This window comes from Ptychodera flava, chromosome 13 (assembly GCF_041260155.1).
Source record: "Ptychodera flava strain L36383 chromosome 13, AS_Pfla_20210202, whole genome shotgun sequence".
Lineage (NCBI taxonomy): Eukaryota > Metazoa > Hemichordata > Enteropneusta > Ptychoderidae > Ptychodera > Ptychodera flava.
Window position 1 is genome coordinate 14,782,133 of NC_091940.1, and position 23,209 is coordinate 14,805,341.

Sequence of the window (23,209 nt, forward strand, 5' to 3'; positions counted from 1 at the left end):
AGGGACGAGTCATGTTATTTTTAGCTGTTTGGGATGGTTTACGTCATTTCTGTCTGGTTCATGGGACGGCCTGTTATGGTCTTTCGATAGAAATAAAGCAAGGAAATATTATTGCGCTACACTCAATGTTGTATAGTTTTCGGCTAGTCTCAGTATTCGGACAGTAGAGTAAATGTCGTTCGACTTGCTTCCATGATACGTAGTTTTCGGAGTCGCGTGCTAAATCGGCCTTATCCTAATACATTTTTTTGGGTATGTTGTTTGTTAAGCGAACGATAATCACAAATTAATTTCTGTCACGGTCAGGGTAGCAAAGTACATTGAATTTAACAAAACTTTTGAATTTTGAATGAGACAGAAAAGGCTTGCCAATGGTCGAGTAATTTTTTTTCTTTTCAGTAGTGTATTCCCCTTCCCCAGCATGAAATCTTACTGTCCCATATGTAATCAAGGACACATCACAGCTGCTTAGTGTTCCAGTCACAATCAATCTGTCATCCATCAATTGTGATCCTTGGACGTGTCCTGTAACATGTTTTCGGTTGGCTGTTCAGAACAATGTCAGGCGGTTTATTTTTGGGCGGCCATTTTGAATTATACCCATGCAGTGTCCCGTATGCCTTACAGGTCATCTAAATAAAGGGTCGTTGACATGCAAAGCACAGGCGACATTGTAGTCCTCATCGGTATTCGTCAGAGAATTGCCTTTATCGACTGAAAGAAGATTTCACAAACGACTCGGTAGACAAGGTACGTACAAAATCGTAATCAGACCATTACAAGTAAATCATAGCCTTACGAACTGAGACAAAATCTGTGGTTGCCGACAAGACTCTCATTATTTCAGTTCTATTGAACAGGTTTAGTTTCATTTGTCTTCCCCAATTGTGTTGAAATACAAAGCCTCAGCCTTGCTAACACCACAGGCTGTATACAACAATGAAGGAAAGATTTACAACATTAGATAAAAATCAACGAGAACATATTACTGTAGCCGATGTAGCTATGACTCTGTCTAAATATAAACTTCGCAAACATGTTGATGTAAGATCATGCCATCAATCTGAACCACTGAAGCAACTGTGTTAGAAAGTGGGACGCTCAACAATGCAAGTAGTGCCAAGTACGTAGTCACTCTCAAGTTACACGACCAATGACGCGAAGAGAAAGACTGTGTTTATGCTTCATGTGCTCGTCGCTGAGTCAGCGTGTAGGAATTTATAAGAAACATTAACACTTATACGAGATGTGAAATAGCCAATACGAGCTTTGTGAACGTGCGACAGATGATCTTTACCCTGTAGACTTGATAAAGGTCTCCTTCAAGTGGCCCGGTCGAGTTGCATTCGGCTTATGCCTGGAGGCCTTCTCACTTGAGCGCTCATTGTTACTGCTTTTCATCGAGCAAGCGTCAATGTCCGTGACTGGTGAACTATGTAGAACACGTCAGATCCAAGAGGGCGAGGCAGGGGAACATAGGTAGTACCTTTTAAGTGCTTAGTGACTTGACCTTACGTCAGGACGTATAGTGCGTTCGCAAAGACCTCAATAAAAACTCCTCGGTGGAACAAATTCGGGTCATGATTACAATTTACTACTTAGGGGGCCTTGGCATCTTGACAGAAAGTCAAAGTGCACGCAAACAAATCGAAATGTAGATATAAGGATCGATGGTTCTCTTTGTTAAACGTTGTTGGTCCCGAAAAAATTAGAGAAACTTTGTACCGTAAAAAGAGAAGTAGAACATATAACGGCCATCTTCTTTGGGTGCCATGGTGTCCAAATAATGGTGCCGGCTGTGTCGCTGCACAAAACATGTATCCGCCACGTTCAGAAAACTAATTTCCGTGCGCCAGATATTGACGTTAAACAATCATACATATAAAGGGAACGTTTCATTACTGACGGAAAAATAATGAAAAGCGCACTTTATTCACTGTGATCAATTTTGGAAGACTTTGCTTCTGAATTAACCAAAACTATTCAGATTGATCGTAAGGCAATGCATGCGTCGTTTCTATTTGAGCGCCTGAAGATTATCAAAATGACATCGCCATGCAATAAATATGTCTTATTCTAACTTTTGCTATCTTCAAGGGGTATTACTTATTGCAAAGAAAATACGGGGCTCACTTGCCCGTATTTTCTTTGTATTTAGGAACAGTAGGACAAAAATAACCGATAAGTGTTAAGACCTCAAACGTGTCCCGGTGCTGAAAGTGCAGTAAGATAGGGTGTTACAAGTCTGACAATACCCACCGCATAATAGGACGCTTTGTAGTCACGTGGACATTTTGAAGTTTTATTATTAGCTGCTTCAAGTCAGATAAAAATATTCATAATTAGAGCTGAGGAGAGAATTAACAATAGGGAGGGCAATCGTCTACATAAAAATATACCTTCTCTATAAAATGACGCGTTTTAAAGTCATATGGGCATTTTTGAAGTCATGCTAACCGCTGCTTTTAAATACACGAATGGATATAAAAACACAGGAATAGGACTCGAGACAAAATCATCAGGGGGAGGGGGACTATGTTTTTTTTCAAAAAGAAACCTACCCTAAAATTAAGGGTCATATTTTGAAGTCATACTGATTCCTGTTATGTAATACTTCAAGATGCATATAAAAATACAAGATAAGGGCTCGAAACAGGATTATCAGCGGAAGGTGTCAGTGTTTTTTTTCAAAAATATGTCTACCCTATAAAAAGATGTTGTTGAAGATATGCACATTATTGAAGTCATACTAGTTGCTTTAATTTAATTCTTTAAGCTGAAAAAAGTAAAATAGTGTGGCTTTGATAACAATTAACAAAGATGAGGGCTGGTTTTTTAAAAAAATACATCCGAATAAAGAAATGTTGTTGAAGACATGCACATCTTCAAGTCGTGGTAGTTTCTGCCATTCCTTCAATTGGATTAACAATACAAGATTTTGGCTAATATTTTTCAAAATCGTACCTACCTGACAGAGAGATGTAAACGTTGTTAAATTTTTGAAGTCATACTAGTCGCTAGATATAAAAATAAAACGTTAGGGCTTTAAAGGAATTGTTAAGGGGAAGGCTAGTGATTTGAAAAACATACACTTATCCAAAATTAAGGAAAATATTGTAATGAAGTCATTTTGATGTTTTGAAGTCATACCCATAGCTTTAGTTGACGAAATAGAGTGATGAGAAAATAGATACGTCTAGTCCCCTCTGAATCGACAAAAGTGACGCTAGAGGGTATTTTTGAGACTATTTCCCCAGGGAAATAGTTTTTGGGCAAATTTGCAAATTTGATCGCCAAATTTCATTCCAATCTTTTCAGCTATTCTTGGGATATCGTACCCACAGACAGAAAAGCAAATAGACAGACACATAGCCAGACATACACACAGGCTGACAAAAAGACAGACATCGTTACGACAGTGTGCGAACACGTGAACTACACATGGGGGGTCTACTCAACGAGTTAGGATTTTCGAGGCCGTTCCTCCGACCCCCAGGAAGTAAATGTCGTCTCTGTTGCTACAATTGCCTCAGTACGCACAACCTTGCGGCTAAATGGGGCCGGATATTTGCGTAGCTACAATTTGTTCACTATCAACATACACTCCTTAGAGACTGTGCTTCATCCCCTTTTTCCCTCATCCCACTGACAGGAAGAAGTATTGCATACCAGCACTGCGTAAAAAGGCTAAAATACAGAGTGTATTGACACTGTATTGTGGCTGTATTTGCTGCAAATTCAGACAGATACTGGTAAATGCAGCCATGTATTTATGGTAAATAAGGGAAATTCAGCCTGTATTTACCTGTATATGCACTATTTATACATGGTAAATATATCTCCTGTATTTGCCTATATTTACTGTAAATAAAGGACTACATTTGCCTGTATTTGCGTGTATTTCCAGCCAATGTGCTGGCAGCGCTTCCTGCTTATTTTTTCAGGATTTACATATTAATACAGTTTTGTATTTATATACTAACATTACCACATATGGCATCTGTAATTATTAATATTTGAGCTTCTCAAAAGTTAGAATGCTGGCAGTGAACAATACTGGATTTTCAAGGAATAATTTTAGCCGTGTGATTTCTGTCCAAATGTAGTAGAAGATGAGCTCCATTATATTTTTGATTGCACACTTTACAATGTTATTAGGAAACAATTGTTCTCTAAAGCCAGAAACTTGTGCTCTGTATTTGTTCATTTGATGTAAAACAGAAACTCAAATTTCTAATGAGCGACATGCCATTCCAATTGGCATTCTATGTCTATCATGCATTTTCAATGAGACAAGAAGCTTCTTATACTTAAATTACATTTCGAGCTATTCATATCTATGTACTTTATTTACTGTTTCAGTGTCTTGTAAGCCCTTGGGGCTGGGTGTGGCAACCAAGCTGTTTAAGACCACACATGACACTTTAATAAATAAATATAACATAACATAACATAACATTAAGCAACTGAATCAATGAAAGCCCACTGAGAGGCGTGTACCAATCTACTAGGCACATGATTTCATTTCACCAGCTTAGGACAGTAACTGAGTTTCTGCTACAAATAAAAACATTGCATCCAATTTTAAACTGGGGGTTCGCCGTTATGATTTGATATACAAATGATGTTAGTGCAAGACGAACTCATCTGGGTTAAAAGTTGTCTATATTTCATACGACATGTTTTCCCTTCTAATCACTAAATAGCCAGAAGCAGTGTCACTTATCATACACATTCAGCAAATATTTTACACAGCAAATATTTACCAAGAAAAATTAATAATTTATTTCAAAACTAGAATTTAATCAGAGTTTGAAAAATAAATACATAATGAAATAAAAAGAGCCACTAAAACTGTAAACAATACTTCAAAATAGTTGTATGTTGCACAGATTTTGGAATTACTGCACTGACCTTTTGGAATTTTTAAAATCTAGTATAAAGCACATGTTCTTTTTTGTTTGGAAAGAAAACAAGCAATGTTGCAGCTGAGAGATCCCCTTCGTGATATTGGCATGCATACAACACATCTGTGGGGATAAACATATATCAGAAGACAACTTACTCAGATCACACGTGGCAACCTGCGTGCAAAATTTGAAAGCAATCAGTCGAGTGGCAGTTTCTCAGAAGATATTTTTTCCATTAAAAGGGCAAAACTTTCACCAAAATACAATTACATGCAAACTTCACCATAATTTGATTAAATCTTACTCGGTTGTTTTGCTTCAGGAACCTGCCTAATAAATCTCAAAGCAACAAGTTAATTGACAAGTGGTTTTAAGGAAAGTCAACTGTGGAGGGACAGGTGGAAGGCTAAGAGATAATCGGCTATTTGAAAACTTTGAGTCAACTGTGGTGGTGAAAACTGGGCAATCATAATGCGTTGATGAGATGAGATCTGCTGCGTATTTCCTCACTGTTTTCAGGTCCAATGAGTAGAATCACTGCCTTCCTCTAAGAATTTTAAAATACACTTTTTCTGTAAGACGGGCATCTAATGTAATAAAAGTTCATTCAACGGGTTGGCTGTTCAAGCATGAGACGGCAAGATGACAAATCCACGCTCCTATTCTTCAGGAGTAAACCCGTCAAAAGAGTCATGTTGTCGTCATTCAGAAGCACATAACCAATCGACTTCATGGCCTGCGAGACAAAATAAATTGAAAACAGATTCGTAAAAAGGGTAATTTATCACAGAGGCAGTAAATGAATACATAAGAGATAAGGGTCATCATGTTACTGAATAACAGTGTTTAAATTTGTCTTTGCAATTATCTATGAAAATTGTGTTATATTTCTGTCTTTGATTCTTCCTTTTCAGCTTCTTAACATTGCTGAAAAATATTTTATTATTTGTTATAATACAATACTGCATTAACATTGGCTAAAGGAATTGTGTGAAACTTTCAGCGCTAAAGCATCAGATTAACTTTGGCGTTACATAAAAGAAACCTAAATTTTTAGAAGTTTGGAAAGGTTTGGTCAGGTGTGAAAAGCGTTCTCCCCAGGAATTTCTGATAGCAAAGTGGCTAATTTGCATAACAATATAATTAATTATAGTAGTGGCCATCGCTGAATGGCAACTGAGTGAATGGAGATGCATATGCCTCTCAGAATGCTACCAAAAGACCCCCAAAATTGAATGGGGCTCTTCCCATCATGGAACCATAATACATAGTACATAAATTTGAGATATAAGAATTAAGAGTCTGGTCAGATTAATCAAAAATCATCGCAACATATTTATACAATGACTTCAATTTGAGAGGAAAACACAAACAGAAACAGACAGAAACGCATAGTCTTCTTCAGACTTCAGTTTCACAATTCCCTAACCTTTTCAAGTCGGGGTTTAGCAAACGGTAGAACATAAACCATTCTTGTTACTTTGTCTTTTTTAGGGTCTATGCGTGTACATTTGCCTGCAAGGGATTTACACTCTTCCCTGGGTCTGATGTACGGCATGACATGAAAAGGTCACATTAGCATAAAGAGCTTGGGAACAGGAAGCTAGGAATTCGGTGTTCGTTTGCACATAGAGTTACCATGGAGGTAGTACTACCTCCATGGTGTTACCAAAGGTAGCTCCATGATTTGCAACAGTCAGGAACATTGATGAATTAAAACATATAAAAATGTTAGATACTTGTACCTGATAAAGACATTCCTATACAGAGCTATACAAGAAATCAAGAATCAAAAGCACTGGGACTTGAGAGGATAATGATACATACCTGGATTAAACAGCTGTTCAGCTGATGTTGTGTAACTATGAAAACGGCGATTTAGGTACTTGTCGGCATGTTGCTGTTGTTGAAAAGATTGCTCTCTTCCGTCCAAGTTTCGAAAATGGGTTGTGTAGTTTCGCCCTGGTTAAACTGGGGTTGAACTGAGAATAAAACGTGTTGCTTGTCGAAGTGGACGGCTCGTAACTGCATGACGACCCACTCCGGAGACCAACTACAACTTTAACACAGGTACATCATAGTCATCAAGGTGGCGCTTTACTGTTTACGACCCCTTAAGTGCTCAAATATTCACAGGAAGAATTTGCTTAGAAGTTATTATTAGTTATGTTCAATTACGACAAAATGCAATTTTTGTCACTCTCGTAAGACAAAAATATTACACAGTGCACCATATATTTGTGATTCAGCAGATTAATTAAGTGACAAGCTCGGCCATATTTACGAGGAAAAGGCTAGGGAGTCAACTTTCATATACCGACATGCCTGTCCCGTCCGTCTAATTACAGATTAATCGACTCGATCTTGCTCTTTGAGTCAATCGATAAAGTATTTTCATCTTCAATATTCCGTGTTAATTTGACCGATATAGTACCCTAAATTGTTGTGGCGGGTTCCTTGTGAAAGTACAAAGATGTGTCAGATGCAATAAACCGGCAAGTTGACGAGATCTTTCACAAAACGACCATGTGTCTGCCTGAGTGAGTAATAAGAGCTTACGGGGCAGGCCAAACCTCAATACTGACTGAGGAGAGAGTATTCACACACGGAAACGGAGATGTAAAGGAAAGGCGAAATTTACTTTTTAAAAGAATAAAACGTTCATTCCTCGTGATCTCAGTCAATAAATCGACATATTTTCGTTCCCTGTATGATGAAATCCTAGAAGTTTCACGTCTTGGGACAGCCGACAGTGATTAGATATTTGACACATGCTTTGATAAAAAGTATTTTTATCTTCAATATTATATTCTTATTTGACCGAAATAATATCCCAATCTAACATTTCAAAGACGTAGCCCGTACGCGTGCTTCAAAGTTGATACTTGGCGAGATATTTTGCAAAGCGGCGAAGAAATGTGTATTTGTAAGCACGGCCGCGTCCTGAACCAGGTCTATCTACTATGCATGTGCACAGACAAGGAGAAGTATCTATGCGTGAGAGAGAAACAGATTTCACAACAAGCATGTGTGTCTAGGCAAATGCGATAAATCAGTTCAGTTGAATAAAACAATTTTTTGGGGGGGAGGGGTCGGGAGAAAATGAACTATACATTCATGATTTATGCAATCCACCATCGGGGTACAGCCTCGCCTTCACATGCAGGACTAAGCTAGGAATTCTTGACCACTTGACGTGGGATTAGATTGAGAAACTAGAAGATAAAACTTATTGCGCCGCTGATTGACTCAATCGCGATGAATTTCAGTTTTGATGAGCACTTTTATGGTGAAAAACGTAGAACTCCTAAGTTTACATGTTTGATTCGATGTACGACTGTACGGTACACTGTCGGATGAACGGATATATCAGACTTATTATATATGTTCTCAAAACCAAATATAAATTCCACCACAGACACGTCACTTGTGTCTCTTCCTGAACGTCCTTCGAATTCGACCCGTGACTGCGACCCTTGTTTTTGAGGCATTCGATAGCTGAGTATTATAATTCATCAATTTATAGATTCACGTGACTGAACGATCCTGTTGATGTGTAGGAGCGAGACGGTAAAAGTCCAAGCCCAAAGGGTGCAGTAAGTAATACATCGCATGTTTTCTGAGAAACCAACGGTTTCCATAGCTACCATGCAAAATCCTAGCTTTAGTTGACGAAATAGAGTGATGAGAAAATAGATACGTGTAGTCCCCTCTGTATCGACAAAAGTGACGCTAGAGGGTATTTTTGAGACTATTTCCCCAGGGAAATAGTTTTTGGGCAAATTTGCAAATTTGATCGCCAAATTTCATTCCAATCTTTTCAGCTATTCTTGGGATATCGTACCCACTGACAGAAAAGCAAATAGACAGACACATAGCCAGACGTACACACAGGCTGACAAAAAGACAGACATCGTTACGGCAGTGTGCGAACACGTGAACTACACATGGGGGGTCTACTCAACGAGTTAGGATTTTCGAGGCCGTTCCTCCGACCCCCAGGAAGTAAATGTCGTCTCTGTTGCTACAATTGCCTCAGTACGCACAACCTTGCGGCTAAATGGGGCCGGATATTTGCGTAGCTACTATTTGTTCACTATCAACATACAGTCCTGAGAGACTGTGCTTCATCCCCTTTTTCCCTCATCCCACTGACAGGAAGAAGTATTGCATACCAGTTTTGGGCAATATTTTATTCACCGAGGCCTCGCGAGGCAGTCCACACTATGCCTTCGATCCTGTTGTTGGGTCAGAGCTCGCGAAGCGCCCGAGCGCCCGCACACGGCTGAATCTCTCAGTCTCAGGCTGTAGACCCCCAAGACTGAAAAATTTTGACGCGCGGTTCAGGCTTATTTCGTAAGATAAAATGCATTGTAAATTAAAGACATCATAAAAGTGTGTGTACTTTTTCAAAATGACTCCAACAAAAGATCAGTAATGGTGACGTTATAAAGTTCAACCACTTCATGCTAAGATATGAGTGAAAAACCCCTTAAACTGCGTGAAATTCGAGTTCAACTAAAAACAACGCGACCAGTTTTAGGTCAGAAACACTGTTGGGATCTTAACAGATGAGTTGACGTAATTCTTAAGTTTAAGATTATCCTTTTTTCCAAATATGTCACCAATACTGCACTTCTTTGTTTAGAATAACAGATATTTATCAATCACTTTCAAATCATGTTTTCCACATTTAAGTCGTTCACTACAAATTTGAATTGGTATATGCATTCTTAACGTAGACAGAAATCACGATGGAAAAGACCGGATCTGGGAACGATTTCGAGTTGATTCCACAAAACGATAACAGCAAAATAGATGTCACAGAAGGGAAACAGCATAACGTTGGCCAGCCAATCAATGAGGCAATGGCGAGCGAGGTCATTGACATTGATGGTAAGGATGAGAGCTCTGATGGCGATGACGACGACGATGATGATGATGATGGTAGTAACATCGTGTCGGACCCGGACAATTGCTTTTCAAAGGTACGGATTAACCGCCGTAGGATATCTTTACACCTTTTTAGCCTTAGAGAACTGAGTATTCACCCATATTTTTGCATATGCTGAATGTTTTCTTTCGATACTCTATCCTTCCTTGTATCTGTATCCTTTGATCTGGAAGTGAAAAATGCGTAACATAGCGATACCAGTTGTCGGTTGTCAATCACGTTCTTTATGTTATAATCAGCGAAATAGTCTGTCGATAAAGTATTTGTAAATGGCTGGAGAGACGCTGCCGTCTAAATATATTGTCAGAGAAACGTTTCAATTCAATGAGCAGTGCATGTTATGTTAAAATGCGCGTGTACGGAATTGCAACTATTAAAGAGCACATATTGGTCAAAACTACCACTCTCGAACTTTGTACCAGTCGCTTTAGTACAATTACCCATGATCCTAGCAAATTAAATGATATCTTTGTAGGTGTATATAATTACAAACCAGATATGAACTGAAAATGCTCACGTGTTTCATTATATTGCACTAACTTATGTGTAAATTTGAACCTTTGCCACATGTTTGCAACTTCATTGAAAGTGTTATGATCAACATAATGAATAATATTCAGCACAGATTAATTCTAAATCCAAGTATATACCCCCAATCAGGAAAAGTTATTAAAATATGCAAATTAGGAATTGACTGAAATGTTCTCATTAAATATGCAAATTAGGAATTGGCTGAAGTAAAAATGTTAAATGACTTTCAATAGTGTCGTATCATAGTATCTTTAATGTAAAAAGCAATTCGTCAACTTTGGTCTAGTCATAGACAGTAGAAGGGGGAAGATGGTCTAGTCAAGACAGATAAATATCCCTAATTAGGAAAGTTCATTAAATATGCAAATTAGGAATTGGCTGAAGTAAAAAAGTTTAATGACTTTCAATAATGTTGTTTTATAGTATCTTCAATATGTGTTGCAAGATTCATCAACTTCAGTCGAGTCAATTCAGATATATATCCCTAATTAGAAAAGTTCATTTAGTATGTAAATAAGGCTGAAGTGACATTGCTTAATGATTTTCAATAATGTTATATCATAGTATCTTCAATGTACAAAGCAAGTTTCATCAACTTTGGTCAAGTCAATTCGGAAATATATATCTAATTATGAAAGTTTATTAAATATGCAAATAAGTATTTGGCTGAAGTATTTGGCTGAAGTAAAAATGCTTAATGACTTTCAAATAATTATAAAACTTCATGAAATATGCAAATGAGCTATTTATTAATTTGCTTCTCAGTACAATTGGACATTTATCAGATCAACATCTTTAGCAAGTTTCATCAAATTTAATACTGTAATTTTTTAGTAATATCACTAATTACAAAGTTCATTAAATATGCAAATGAAGCCTTAATTAACTTCACACTACTAAATCCTTTACAACACAATTAGATATCTGTCGGATCAGTATATGCAGCAGTTTTCATCACATTTGATGCAGTTATTTCGGAGTTACATGACTAATTATCAAACTTCATGAAATATGCAAATGAGCTATTTATTAACTTGACACTGCTCAATGCTTCTCAGTACAATTGGATATTTATCAGATCAACATCTTTAGCAAGCATCATTAAATTTAATGCTATAATTTTGGAGTAATATCACTAATTACAAAGTTAATTAATATGCAAATGAACCCTTAATTTACTCCACACAACTAAATGCTTTACATCACAATTTAGATGAGTGTCAGATCAGTATCTGCAGCAGATTTCATCACATTTGGTGCAGTTATTTTGGAGTTATATGACTAATTACAAAACTTCATAAAATATGCAAATGAGCTATTTCTTAACTTGACACTGCCAAATGCTTCCAAGTACAATTAGATATTTATCAGATCAACATCTGTACCCGATTTCACTGACTTGGGTGCCGTAATTTTAGAGTTATATACCTAATTACAAAGTTCATTAAATATGCAAATGAACCCTTAATTAACTGCACAGTACTAAATGCTTTACACCACAGTTATATAACACTCGGATCTGTATCTGCAGCAGATTTCATTACATCTGGTGCAGTTTTATCGGAGTTATAGGACTAATTACAAATCTTCATAAAATATGCAAATGAGCTATTTATTAACTTGACACTGCCTATTACTTCTGACTATAATTAGATATATATCAGACCCATATTTTGTTGCAAGTATCATCAAGTTTTGTCCACGAATTTCAGAGTTATGTCACTCATAACAAAAGTTCATTAAATATGCAAATAAGCAGATAATTGACATGACACTCAAAGTACCGAGATAATGTTCTGAGATTGTCATCTGTGAAAAGTTTCATGAATTTTGTGCAGTATTTCTTGATATATGTCTACACTGTCATAACCGTCTCCATAGGGAAACCATTGTACGGAAAAAAACGATATTGCATAACTTCATTAATATGCAAGCCACACTGACCAAAATCTAACCAGTTCTTGCAAGTAGCATATGGTACCTGTGTACCAAATCTGACTTGAATCCGTTCAGGCGTTTTTGAGTTATCGTGTAAACAGACAGACAGACAGACACACACACACACACACGGACAGACAGACAGACATCGCTATGACATTAGCCCACGTTTTCACACACGTGAGCTAAAAATGGAGAAACCGAAGAGTAAATAAAGGTATCACACAGAAAGGTCTATGTTTGACAAGATTAGAGTCAGACTGAAAAAGCATTGTCAGGCTTAATATGTTGATGCTGTTGTAAATAGGTAAATTAAAATCTTTCATACGGAAACGGAATGAAAAAAAGTAAATATTACATTCGCATATGCTGTTTAGCAAAACGTGCCCTTAACAAGACCCAAGTTTAAAAATCTGGTAAAACTAAGTGTCCACACTCAGAACCGACGGCCTGGTCGGTGAACATCAAGATAGCCGGCTTCCAGATCTCACTATGTTTAAAGAGTAACAGTTTCCATTGAAGATTCTCGCAAGCAAATATTGAAACGACTGCACTGCTGCTTTTTGTCTCCTGCATTCGTAGAGATATCCCTATTTCCAGATCATTCTGCAAGCACATTTTTATTGCTGTCCTTAACATTTTTGTGCCGATTAGTTTCTTAGCGTTATCTTTGGTGTTGCAGGCTATGATATTGGCCGACAGACTATCCTGATGACGCAAAATCTTAACCTTGACTGGAGCGAGCAGCTGAACAGTGCTGCCTCGGATCGACGCATTTATGATGTATTGTTCAATCATAGTATGTTAAACCAACTATAAAAAGTACATGTAAATGTTTTATATGATATTGCAGAAAGTCAGAAAGGTACAGACAAGCATCTATGGATTTTTCCACAAATACAAGAGACAGATGAAGATTGGATTGTACGCAATACTACTAATCTTGTACACAGTCTATTTCGGCTATGCAATGTACTATTCCTTCAAGAATGCAATCGCACTTTTCGCCATGACAGTTTTCGCCGTGCTGTGTGTTGCCTACATGTTTGCCAAGAAATACTTGGGAGATAAAATCAAGGAAGTGTATCAACCCATCATAAAGTTTGTGGACAAGCATTGGAATATTGTACGATGGTGAGTTCTTAAAGGCAATGTTCACGATCCCTGTGATCGCCTTTGTTCTAGTCTGTACTGAGGAGTGAAGTGCCTTGCTCAGCAAGTCAGCATTTATACATACATTCGCAGTTTTGAACATGCGCGCGCGTACGTACCTTCCGACCTATACATACATACATACATACATACATACATACATACATACATACATACATACATACATACATACATACATACACACACACACACACACACACACACACACACACACACACACACACACATACGTACATACATACATACATACATACATACATACATACATACACACACACACACACACACACACACACACACATACTTACATACATACATACATACATACATACATACATACATACATACATACATACATACATACATACATACATACATACATACATACATACATACATACATACGTTATTTAAAAGCCAGCACTGTACTATGAATAACAGTAATTGCTTTTTTATATATTTTTTAATTCAAGGTTATCTGCAATCGTAACAGCTGTATTGGTAATTATATGGATCATCATGGACACTTCGCAGAATCCGGAAAATTTGATGTCATTGATCGGCGTTTTTGCCATCCTACTGTTTTGTTTCCTATTTTCTAAACACCCTGATAAGGTAATACAGACTAAGGTAGTTAGGACCACGAGTTAGTGCCCGTGTTTTTCTTAGAAAAGACACAATGTAAAAAAAAAATATAAAGAAAAAAGAATTATCTCAATGTTTAATGAAAAAGTTCGGATTCATATGCCAATTAAGTGTTATGCTGACCAATAATCCGATAGAGAACACCGCAAAGGCACCAATGTTGACGTCCAATTTCAACGCATGAGACCAAAATTTCGTACTATGTTGATATGGCTTATGTGTGAAGTCTCATTTTACAGAAAGATTTAAAAATTCATAAATAAAGACAGGAAATAGAATAAGATGAATGAACAATTTCAGTTCTATTGTGTCACATATCTGCTGTTTCTGTTAGATGGGTGACTTTCTGATCTTTTTCAAAATGACCTCTGCCATGGCATCTTCTTATCCATTCACTTGGATAGGTACGATGGAGGCCTGTGATCTGGGGTCTGGTTCTTCAAATACTCTTCGCACTGATGATCCTTCGGACGCGATGGGGAGTTGTAGTTTTCCGGTATCTTGGCGACCACGTCACCGTTTTCCTCGAGTACACACAAATTGGTGCAAAATTCGTGTTCGGGGATTTGTGGAAAAATCACTACTTCGCATTTGAGGTTATGTGACTTCTTTTTTTTTGTTTTTTGAACTTCAATATTATAATATGTGTGCAAACATATGAAAAATGAGAAAGTTTACCATGATCGTAAATTAAATTTTGAATTATATAGTGTTTGGGTGGTTGAAATATTTCTTTTTGGTGTAACACATACTTTTTCTGGGTCGAAAATTTGTATTTTATTCCATGTTGATGTGATCGTGTTTTATGATATTTATTTGTTATAAAAACAGAATTGGTGATGGTAAATTCGAATTTGCCAGATTCGTAAAATATTGACAGTCTAAACAAACGCCAAGAAACTTTAAGCACAAAATCGCAATATGTGTACCGTACTGTGGTCGTGTCGTTAAAAATAAGATTCTTCTTTTTGTCGAAAATAATAAATAAACAATGTGATCCTCTGCCAGGTTATGCCCATGGTATTATACCTTGCCGCGGTTATATCCTTCCTGTATCATATCGGTGTAATACAAATAGTTATCACAAAGTTAGCCTGGATACTGCAGTTTACGATGCATACTTCGGCTAGTGAATCTCTGGCGACTGCGGCAGCTATATTTCTTAGCATGGTAAGTTTAATGCATGCGATCGAGTCGTTTCATGCAAATTAAAAATAATAAAAATAATTGCAGCATAGTGACTATATGATAACAAAATACATTCATATTGAATACATTATTATACTAACTCCTTTGTGAAATGCTGGGCGACCTCTTGCTTTCATTTACTAATTTAGTGAAAACGAAGAAACTATTTCTTAGCAAGATTTGTAACGAAGTTAGTTGTCTACAACAAGGTTACCCTGCAGCGACCAGTTTTTAACATATTCTACAGTTGTGTTTCTTTGTTTACTTAACGACTAGTGCTTCGAAACAGATATGTCTTTTTATCCTCTATTTGATTTGCGAAGGATAATATTACGTGCTGTTTCACACAGTCTACTCAATTTCCAATTGGTTGGTGAGAAGCAAATACGTGCGCGACTATAACAGAACATATCTTCTACATTGTAAGAAGGCGTATGAATAAGGGAAACTTCATCTATGTCCTTCTGCAGGTGGAAGCTCCAATGTTAGTAGGCCCCTACATGTCAACAATGACTGTGTCAGAACTCCACGCAGTCGCTACAGCCGGTTACACCACGATTGCCGGGAGCATATTCGGTGCCGCCATATCATTTGGTATCAGTCCTTCACACGTGATTACTGCCTCTGTGATGTCAGCACCAGCAGCCCTGGCCGTCTCCAAGTTGTTTTATCCGGAAACCGAAAAGGAGCCATCCTCGAGGCGATATAAATCGCTAAAAATAAACTTGCCGTGAGTATTTGCGTATATTACGTAGCTTTTCAAATATTCAACCTTAATCGTCTTTTAGAGCTCGGATTTGTAATTTAAAAACATACCGCATGGGTCAACAACACTAATACAGCACACTTTCCAAAAAACGATATTTCGGTAATTATGGTTAATTAATTCCAATAAATGACAATTGTACGCAGTGACAATGATACTATGATTTCACTGCTTGGACACGTGTTGTTATTGCTTCGTTTTCTTATTTAGGAAATACCAGAATGCCATCGAGGCGTTGGCACAAGGAGCAATGAAATGTGTACCTGTAGTTGTCAATGTATGTGTAAACTTCATCGTCATCCTTGCTGTCTTAGCATTCCTTAACGCTTGCCTTTCGTGGGCTGGGTCAATGGTTGGTCATCCTGAATTCAGCTTTGAGGTAAGTCCGTGATCATCGAACTGAAAGATCCATAATATGCAATCTTTTCAGCTCTTTTTGACCTTGATATCTGAGATTTATGCTTGAAACTATGATGGCATATAACGAAATGTAATTATACCAATAAGTGACAATATCCTTCGCCAGATGATCACATCACGCTTGTAGATTTCGTGGCATTGAATTTTCGTTCTCTTGTACCTTGCAATGGCCATAAATTTACTGATATGCGTTTCCATTACTCCAGTTAATCTGCTCATGGGTCTTTATGCCGGTTGCCTACCTGATGGGCGTCGACGGGAAAGACTGTTCATAGTTGGTGAACTAATAGGTATGAAGATTGTGACAAGCGTACTTGTATCTTACAAGAAGATGAGTGTATATCTGAAAAATCGCGAGTTAGGATTAGAGCCATCACTATCTGTGAGTATGGAGCGGGCAACGTCAGGTCAATTGCTCTCCTAACCCTATGTCCGCAGAAGCAAGAGAGACGTTGATTCCGTTTTAGCAGCAATCGTTTTTCTGTCTGTCTGTCCTTCGTCTATTCATGCTTATGATTGGTATACGTGATTGAAGAACTCTCTCTCTCTCTCTCTCTCTCTCTCTCTCTCTCTCTCTCTCTCTCTCTCTCTCTCTCTCTCTCTCTCTCTTCTTGTATATAATGTAATAATTATTTAATAGCTTGCTATCAGTGTGAATTTTTAACTATTGGCTTTTTGATCTGACATCAAATGATTGATCGCTTTTGACATTCCTAACAAATTTCGATAATAACTGCATTTGATGTTTCGTGAGCGAATATTTTCAAAACATAGAGTTATTCCAACATAAGCAAACGAAGCAATATTTCTTATGAAAAGCTGTAAATAATCAATGCTGATGAAATGTCATCCTCAGCTCATTGTACGTAGTTTGAGTAAAACAATATAACCATGATTTTGTTCTCGCAGCCTCGCTCTGAACTGATAGCAACATACGCCCTTTGTGGATTCTCTCACATCGCTGCTATTGGAATGACGATGGGAACGTTCATAGGTCTTGCTCCGAACAAAACGAAAGATATTAATGATGTTGTTGTGAGGGCGATGATTGCTGGAAACGCCGCTAATTTTCTGACTGCATGTATTGCCGGTGAGTGGATATTAAACACATAGCTTCATTGGACATGGAAAGTCTGTGAATGTAATTTTTTATACTCTCTAAACGACTACGTCTTTTTCCGGTGTTACTTTAAGTGTTAGCGGTGGTTCCGATTGATTTTGCTGCACATCTTAAAAACGAAGGCGGGTACAGCTTCTCTTTGCCACTATTCGTTGATCGTCTCTGACAATAGACGTGAAAGGTATGGTCAAGAGTACAGAAATAGAAATGGTCTAACGACATATTCTTTACATTTAACTGCATTGCTAACATGGCGTACGCGTATTCCGAAGAGAAATTATCTTGAGCACAATGCGAGCTTTGTCATTATTAAATGAGCCTCCATTTTCTATGGGAGCGGGTCGTTTGGATTCATGGTACATGCAAAAATTGACACCTCCTTAAAGTACTTTTTCTGAAAGATGACCTGGTCTATTCATCAACTGTAAAATGTGATATCCTAATCTACGCATATCCTTCACAAAATTGTGGTATCCCACCATATCAGTCTCCACGCAGAGATTGAAGCGCGGTGTGGCGGCAGTGATGTATAGATAATTCTAACAAAGCTAGAGGGTCTCCGAGTTGTTGATCACACGCCCCCACCAATCTCTGCTGCAGGCAAATTTAAATATTCCAAACTGGGACTTCTTTCAGTCCTGCGCGCGCCCGACTGGCTCAATAAACCTGGTCGACATCTCAGATTTAGATAGGAGCTGTCATGCTAGAGATCGGACTTGCCGTACCATGGTAAAAATAATACATTATACACTTGTACATATGATGCATAATCTTCTATAACTTTGACAATCGCGACTTCAATACTGACAGCCATTGAAGCATATCTTTTGAATCATCGATTCTAATCCAGGTAACCTGGAGCAAGGTCTATGTTTTGCATGTGTTCACAGAATTGAGGATCGGTAATGAAACTGGCGTATTTTTCATTTATCTAACGTTTTTTTTGGTTCCAAGTATTATATATATAAAGACAGAGAATGTATATCATAAAAAAAACGCAGATTATCCAAAACATGGGTGAAAACCGTCCCCTGTGGTAGAGATTAGTGTGGCTACTGTTAAGACTCCCTTGCTAGATTATGATAATTATCCACGTCGCGCACAATCTCTGTACAGAGATTGCCACCATATATTGTCATTCCCCGCACTACTATGTAAAGGGGCGATTTGTAAGGCCTGACAAGTAGTGGCATGGTGACACAGATAGCCAAGTTTGGTTTCATAGTACGTATGTTGTGAGCAGGCATTTGTATGGTTTACTGCTTGTTTGCCGCAACCAACACGGTTGTTGGTAGAATCATTTTTCCACTTCTATAAAACTTTTACACAGACGAAAATCATGTTCCGTTTCTGATGCATCATAGGTCTGATTTAAAGGAATATCTATAAGTGTCAGTATATTTGGCTCTTGTTGTCATACTTTCACACAAATCTTATGTAAAATACACTCTTTCAAATTCTCTACAGTACAATTTGACCCCTTAAGCCGATACCCTATTTTACATCGACCCCCTCCAAGTATAAAAACTGAAAGTCATAAAACTATCGTTATAACTCAAATGCTGCTGTTTCGTTTATTTTTTGCAGGCATCCTTTACCAAGAGGCTGACATTTTAATGGTCCATATGGGGAACAGTACGTTAGCAAATATTACAGATGATTTTACTACCGCAGTAAATGGTTCACTGTGACAAGTTTAAACTCGCTTTTAACTAAAGAAGCTTCGTCTATGTACTGCATATTGCATAGGATCATATGAAAGGAAATTTTAATGTTCGCCTATTTATTAGCTCACGTGTGTAAACACGTGGGCTATTGCCATAGCGATGTCCGTCTGTCTGTCCGTGTGTGTGTGTGTGTGTGTGTGTGTGTTAGTGTGTGTGTGTGTTGTATGTGTGTCTGTATGTCTGTTTACACGATAACAGTCAAAATCGTCTGGTACCATATGCTACTTGCAAGAACTGATTAGATTTTGGTTAGTGTGGCTTGCATATTGATGAAGTTATGCAATATCGTTTTTTTTCCCGTACAATGGTTTCCCTATGGAGACGGTATTGACAGTGTAACATATATCAAGAAATACTGCACAAAATTGCATGAAACTTTTCACAGATGACAATCTAAGAACATTATGATGATACTGTGAATGTCATGTCAATTATCTGCTCGTTTGCATATTTAATTAACTTTTGTTGTTAGTGAGATAACTCTGAAATTCCTGCACTAAACTTGATGATACTTGCAACAAATATTAATCTGATATATATCTAATTATACTTAGAAGCATTAGGCAGTGTCAAGTTAATAAATAGCTCATTTGCATATTTTATGAAGGTTTGTAATTAGTCATATAACTCCGATATAACTTCACCAAATGTGATGAAATCTGTTGCAGATACTGATCCGACAGATATCTAACTGTACTGTAAAACATTTAGTGATGTGAAATTAATTAAGGGTAATTTGCATATTTAAGGAACTTTGTATTTAGGAATATAACTCTAAAATTACGGCACCCAAGTTAGTGAAATTGGGTACAGATATTGTTTACATAAATATCTAATTGTACTGAGAAGCATTTGGCAGTGTCAAGTTAACAAATAGGTCATTTGCATATTTTATGAAGTTTTCTAATTAGTGATATAACTCCAAAATAACTGCACCAAATGTGATGAAATCTGTAGCAGATACTGATTAGACAGATATCTAATCGTGGTGTAGAGCAATTAGTCGTGTGAAGTTAATTAAGGGTTCATTTGCATATTTTATGAACTTTATAATTAGTGATATGACTCCAAAATTACAGCATTAAATTTGATGAAACTTGCTACAGATGTTGATCCGATAAATATCCAATTGTACTGAGAAGCATTGAACAGTGTCAAGTAAATAATTAGCTCATTTGCATATTTCATAAAGTCTCATAATTAATCATATAACTCCGAAATAACTGCATCAAATGTGATGAAAACTGCTGCACATACTGATATGACAGATATCTAACTGTGTTGTAAAGCATTTAGTAGTGTAAAGTTAATTAAGGGTTCATTTGCATATTTAATAAACTTTGTAATTAGGTATATAACTCTGAAATTTCGGCACCAAAATTTTGTGAAACGTGCTACAGATATTGATTTGATAAATATTTAATTGTGCTATGAATCATTGAACAGTGTCAAGTTAATTTAGGGTTGATTTTCATATTTAATGAACTTTGTAATAAGTGACATTACTCTAAAATTACATCATTAAATTAAATAAAACGTGCTACAAATGTTGATCTGATGGGTATCTAATTGTCCCATAAAGCATTGAGCAGTGTCAAGTTAATTAACAGCTCATTTGCATATTAAATAAAGTTTTGTAATCAGTGATTAAACTCTGAGAGTACTGTGCGAAGTTGAAAAAAATCTGCTACATATAGTGAAAACATATATCTCATTGTCTGTGAAGCGTACTACTATTGATGAAAATGTTGTAAAACACGTGAGCATATTCAGTTCATATCTGGTTTTATTTTTGCCTTGCCGATTTATAATCTGTAAATGTATTAAAAACTTATATACACCAGTGCAAGCATACTGTGCACATATTATTGTATTTCAAGGCCTAAGGCAAATAGGAAGGGGTTTTGTCATAACAGAGACAAGATACTTTTATCAATATTTAAGTGAGTTCAGAAAATCCTGAACTATCAACCTCTTAGCAAATACTGCAATTATAGGTCATGAGAGGATATACTACTGAAAGTTACACTTTCTTCAGATGACTTCAAAACAAATTCTCCAAGTTTAAAGGACTTGTAGACATAGTTACAACGCTTAAAAAATTCTGTAGAGTCTTTGTCTCTCATTAAGGAAGTTTTGTTCTCTAATTACATAATTTGGTAGATATTGTTTCCTCAAATTGCCATATTAGGTACATATCAAATAAAAAGTAAAACTCATTTTCAACACTTTCTTTAGTACATAGTCAACAATGTCTTGATTAAGAGAATGTTCTGGTGCCCATTCTTCTATTGCAAGAGGGAGAGAATAACATCGAAAACATGTAAAGATTTGCAGAATACTTTGACTACAGTTAGAATTTCTTGTTCCATTGAACTCTTAAACTGCGTAAAGATGCGTAATTTTGATATAAGTGTAGATTTTCCTTCCATTGTTGTTGTGGCATGTCATCTGCTATTTTTGATGAAAAAGCTGTTTAGAATGAATTATTGCCTATTTCCTGTGTCACATCATAGTCCTTAAATCCCGGAATCAGAACAGAGAACCGGCATAATCATTGCATCAAACAACTTGAAGTGAGAGTGAAATGTAAGATATTCTAGTTTCCACCTGGCCGGCAAATGACAACATGTTTAACACGTTATTAGCTAGATTAGCTAATGTGTGAACAGCGTTTGACCAGATTTACAGTAGTCCGAAATATTTGTATCTTAATATATATATACATATATATATATATATATATATATATATATATATATATAATATATATATGACTATGTATCTTAACATACATACATACATACATACATACATACATACATACATACATACATACATACATACATACATACATACATACATACATATATTAACATAAATTACCTAAGTACACAGTAATAATACATGTTACTTAAGTTTCATTCATCCTGCAATCTTCACTTTTGTCTAAAACGTCATTACATTAGGTACAAACTAATAGTATCTCTTACACCCGTGGCCACTTTAGTGTTGATCAAGCCTGTCTGGTGCAAGCAGAAATTCTGTCTGCAGAAGGGTGATAAAACGGTTACTTTACCCTGTATCAGTGGTGATAATGATCCTACTATCGGTACCCCATGGACACGCCGATTAGCCTGAAATTACGGAGTGATTATAAAATACACTGTATACAAATGATGTTGACCACAGCATTTGCCCTATCAGTATTTAGTTTCAGGTAAAACTCATGTGTTTCAAATGCAGTCAGTGTTACAGAACATCACACATTTGTGCCGATTTCAATATTGCAGTGAATGAATACCAACGATACTATAGCGTGTATCGTAAGTGTCGTGTTCAGACTTTGTTCAGACGCGGAAATTGAGAAAATGCCACTTTGAAAGTGTCAGCAATTAAATTACAGACATCGCCCGTCTTGACTGCAAAACTCTCGAAATAAACATTCACTTGCACTAAGCCATGTTTCTTTCCTACAAACCGTGAATAAACTTACTCCAATTTCACTTGGTACGGAAAGGTAAGAGTAAAGTACAGTCGGGGTAGCGTTTTACATGTACATGTATTCACATGTGTGTAACCATGAACAACACTTTTCTCATCCCGGTCGAAGGCAACCTGTCCTGATACATGTATATCTCTTCCAAACTTTTCTGGCTCCCTCCACGCTTATCTTAAAACGGTCGCTTGCTTGTTTTTTGTAGCTCCTCGTGGTACCTCGCTGGATGCCAAATTGCCACCACAATGTCTTATATTTTGAACAATCAAGCTGCCGCATGATATTCGCGACCGTTGTTATTGATGTTCATTGTCGGAGTGCAAACTTACGGCATGTCTA

The 23,209-nt window shown here is 36.9% G+C and overlaps 1 protein-coding gene across 3 annotated transcripts; it reads left to right on the forward strand.

Annotated features, from left to right (window-relative positions):
- Window positions 1-613: 613 nt before the first annotated feature.
- LOC139147542 (solute carrier family 28 member 3-like) lies at window positions 614-21,875 on the forward strand. Of its 3 annotated transcripts, XM_070718664.1 has the most exons (13): window positions 617-750; window positions 8,437-8,506; window positions 9,653-9,898; window positions 13,187-13,467; window positions 13,979-14,120; window positions 14,555-14,746; window positions 15,159-15,320; window positions 15,809-16,068; window positions 16,315-16,483; window positions 16,731-16,906; window positions 17,434-17,614; window positions 19,232-20,102; window positions 20,394-21,875. In XM_070718664.1, the coding sequence occupies exons 3-10, from the start codon at window positions 9,665-9,667 to the stop codon at window positions 16,797-16,799; spliced, it is 1,509 nt and encodes a 502-aa protein (XP_070574765.1). In that variant the 5' UTR covers window positions 617-750; window positions 8,437-8,506; window positions 9,653-9,664; the 3' UTR covers window positions 16,800-16,906; window positions 17,434-17,614; window positions 19,232-20,102; window positions 20,394-21,875. The 3 variants fall into 3 exon arrangements, with proteins under 3 accessions (XP_070574764.1, XP_070574763.1, XP_070574765.1); XM_070718663.1 differs by lacking the exon at window positions 8,437-8,506 and having other exon boundaries at window positions 614-750; XM_070718662.1 differs by lacking the exon at window positions 8,437-8,506 and having other exon boundaries at window positions 614-750; window positions 19,232-21,609.
- Window positions 21,876-23,209: the final 1,334 nt, after the last annotated feature.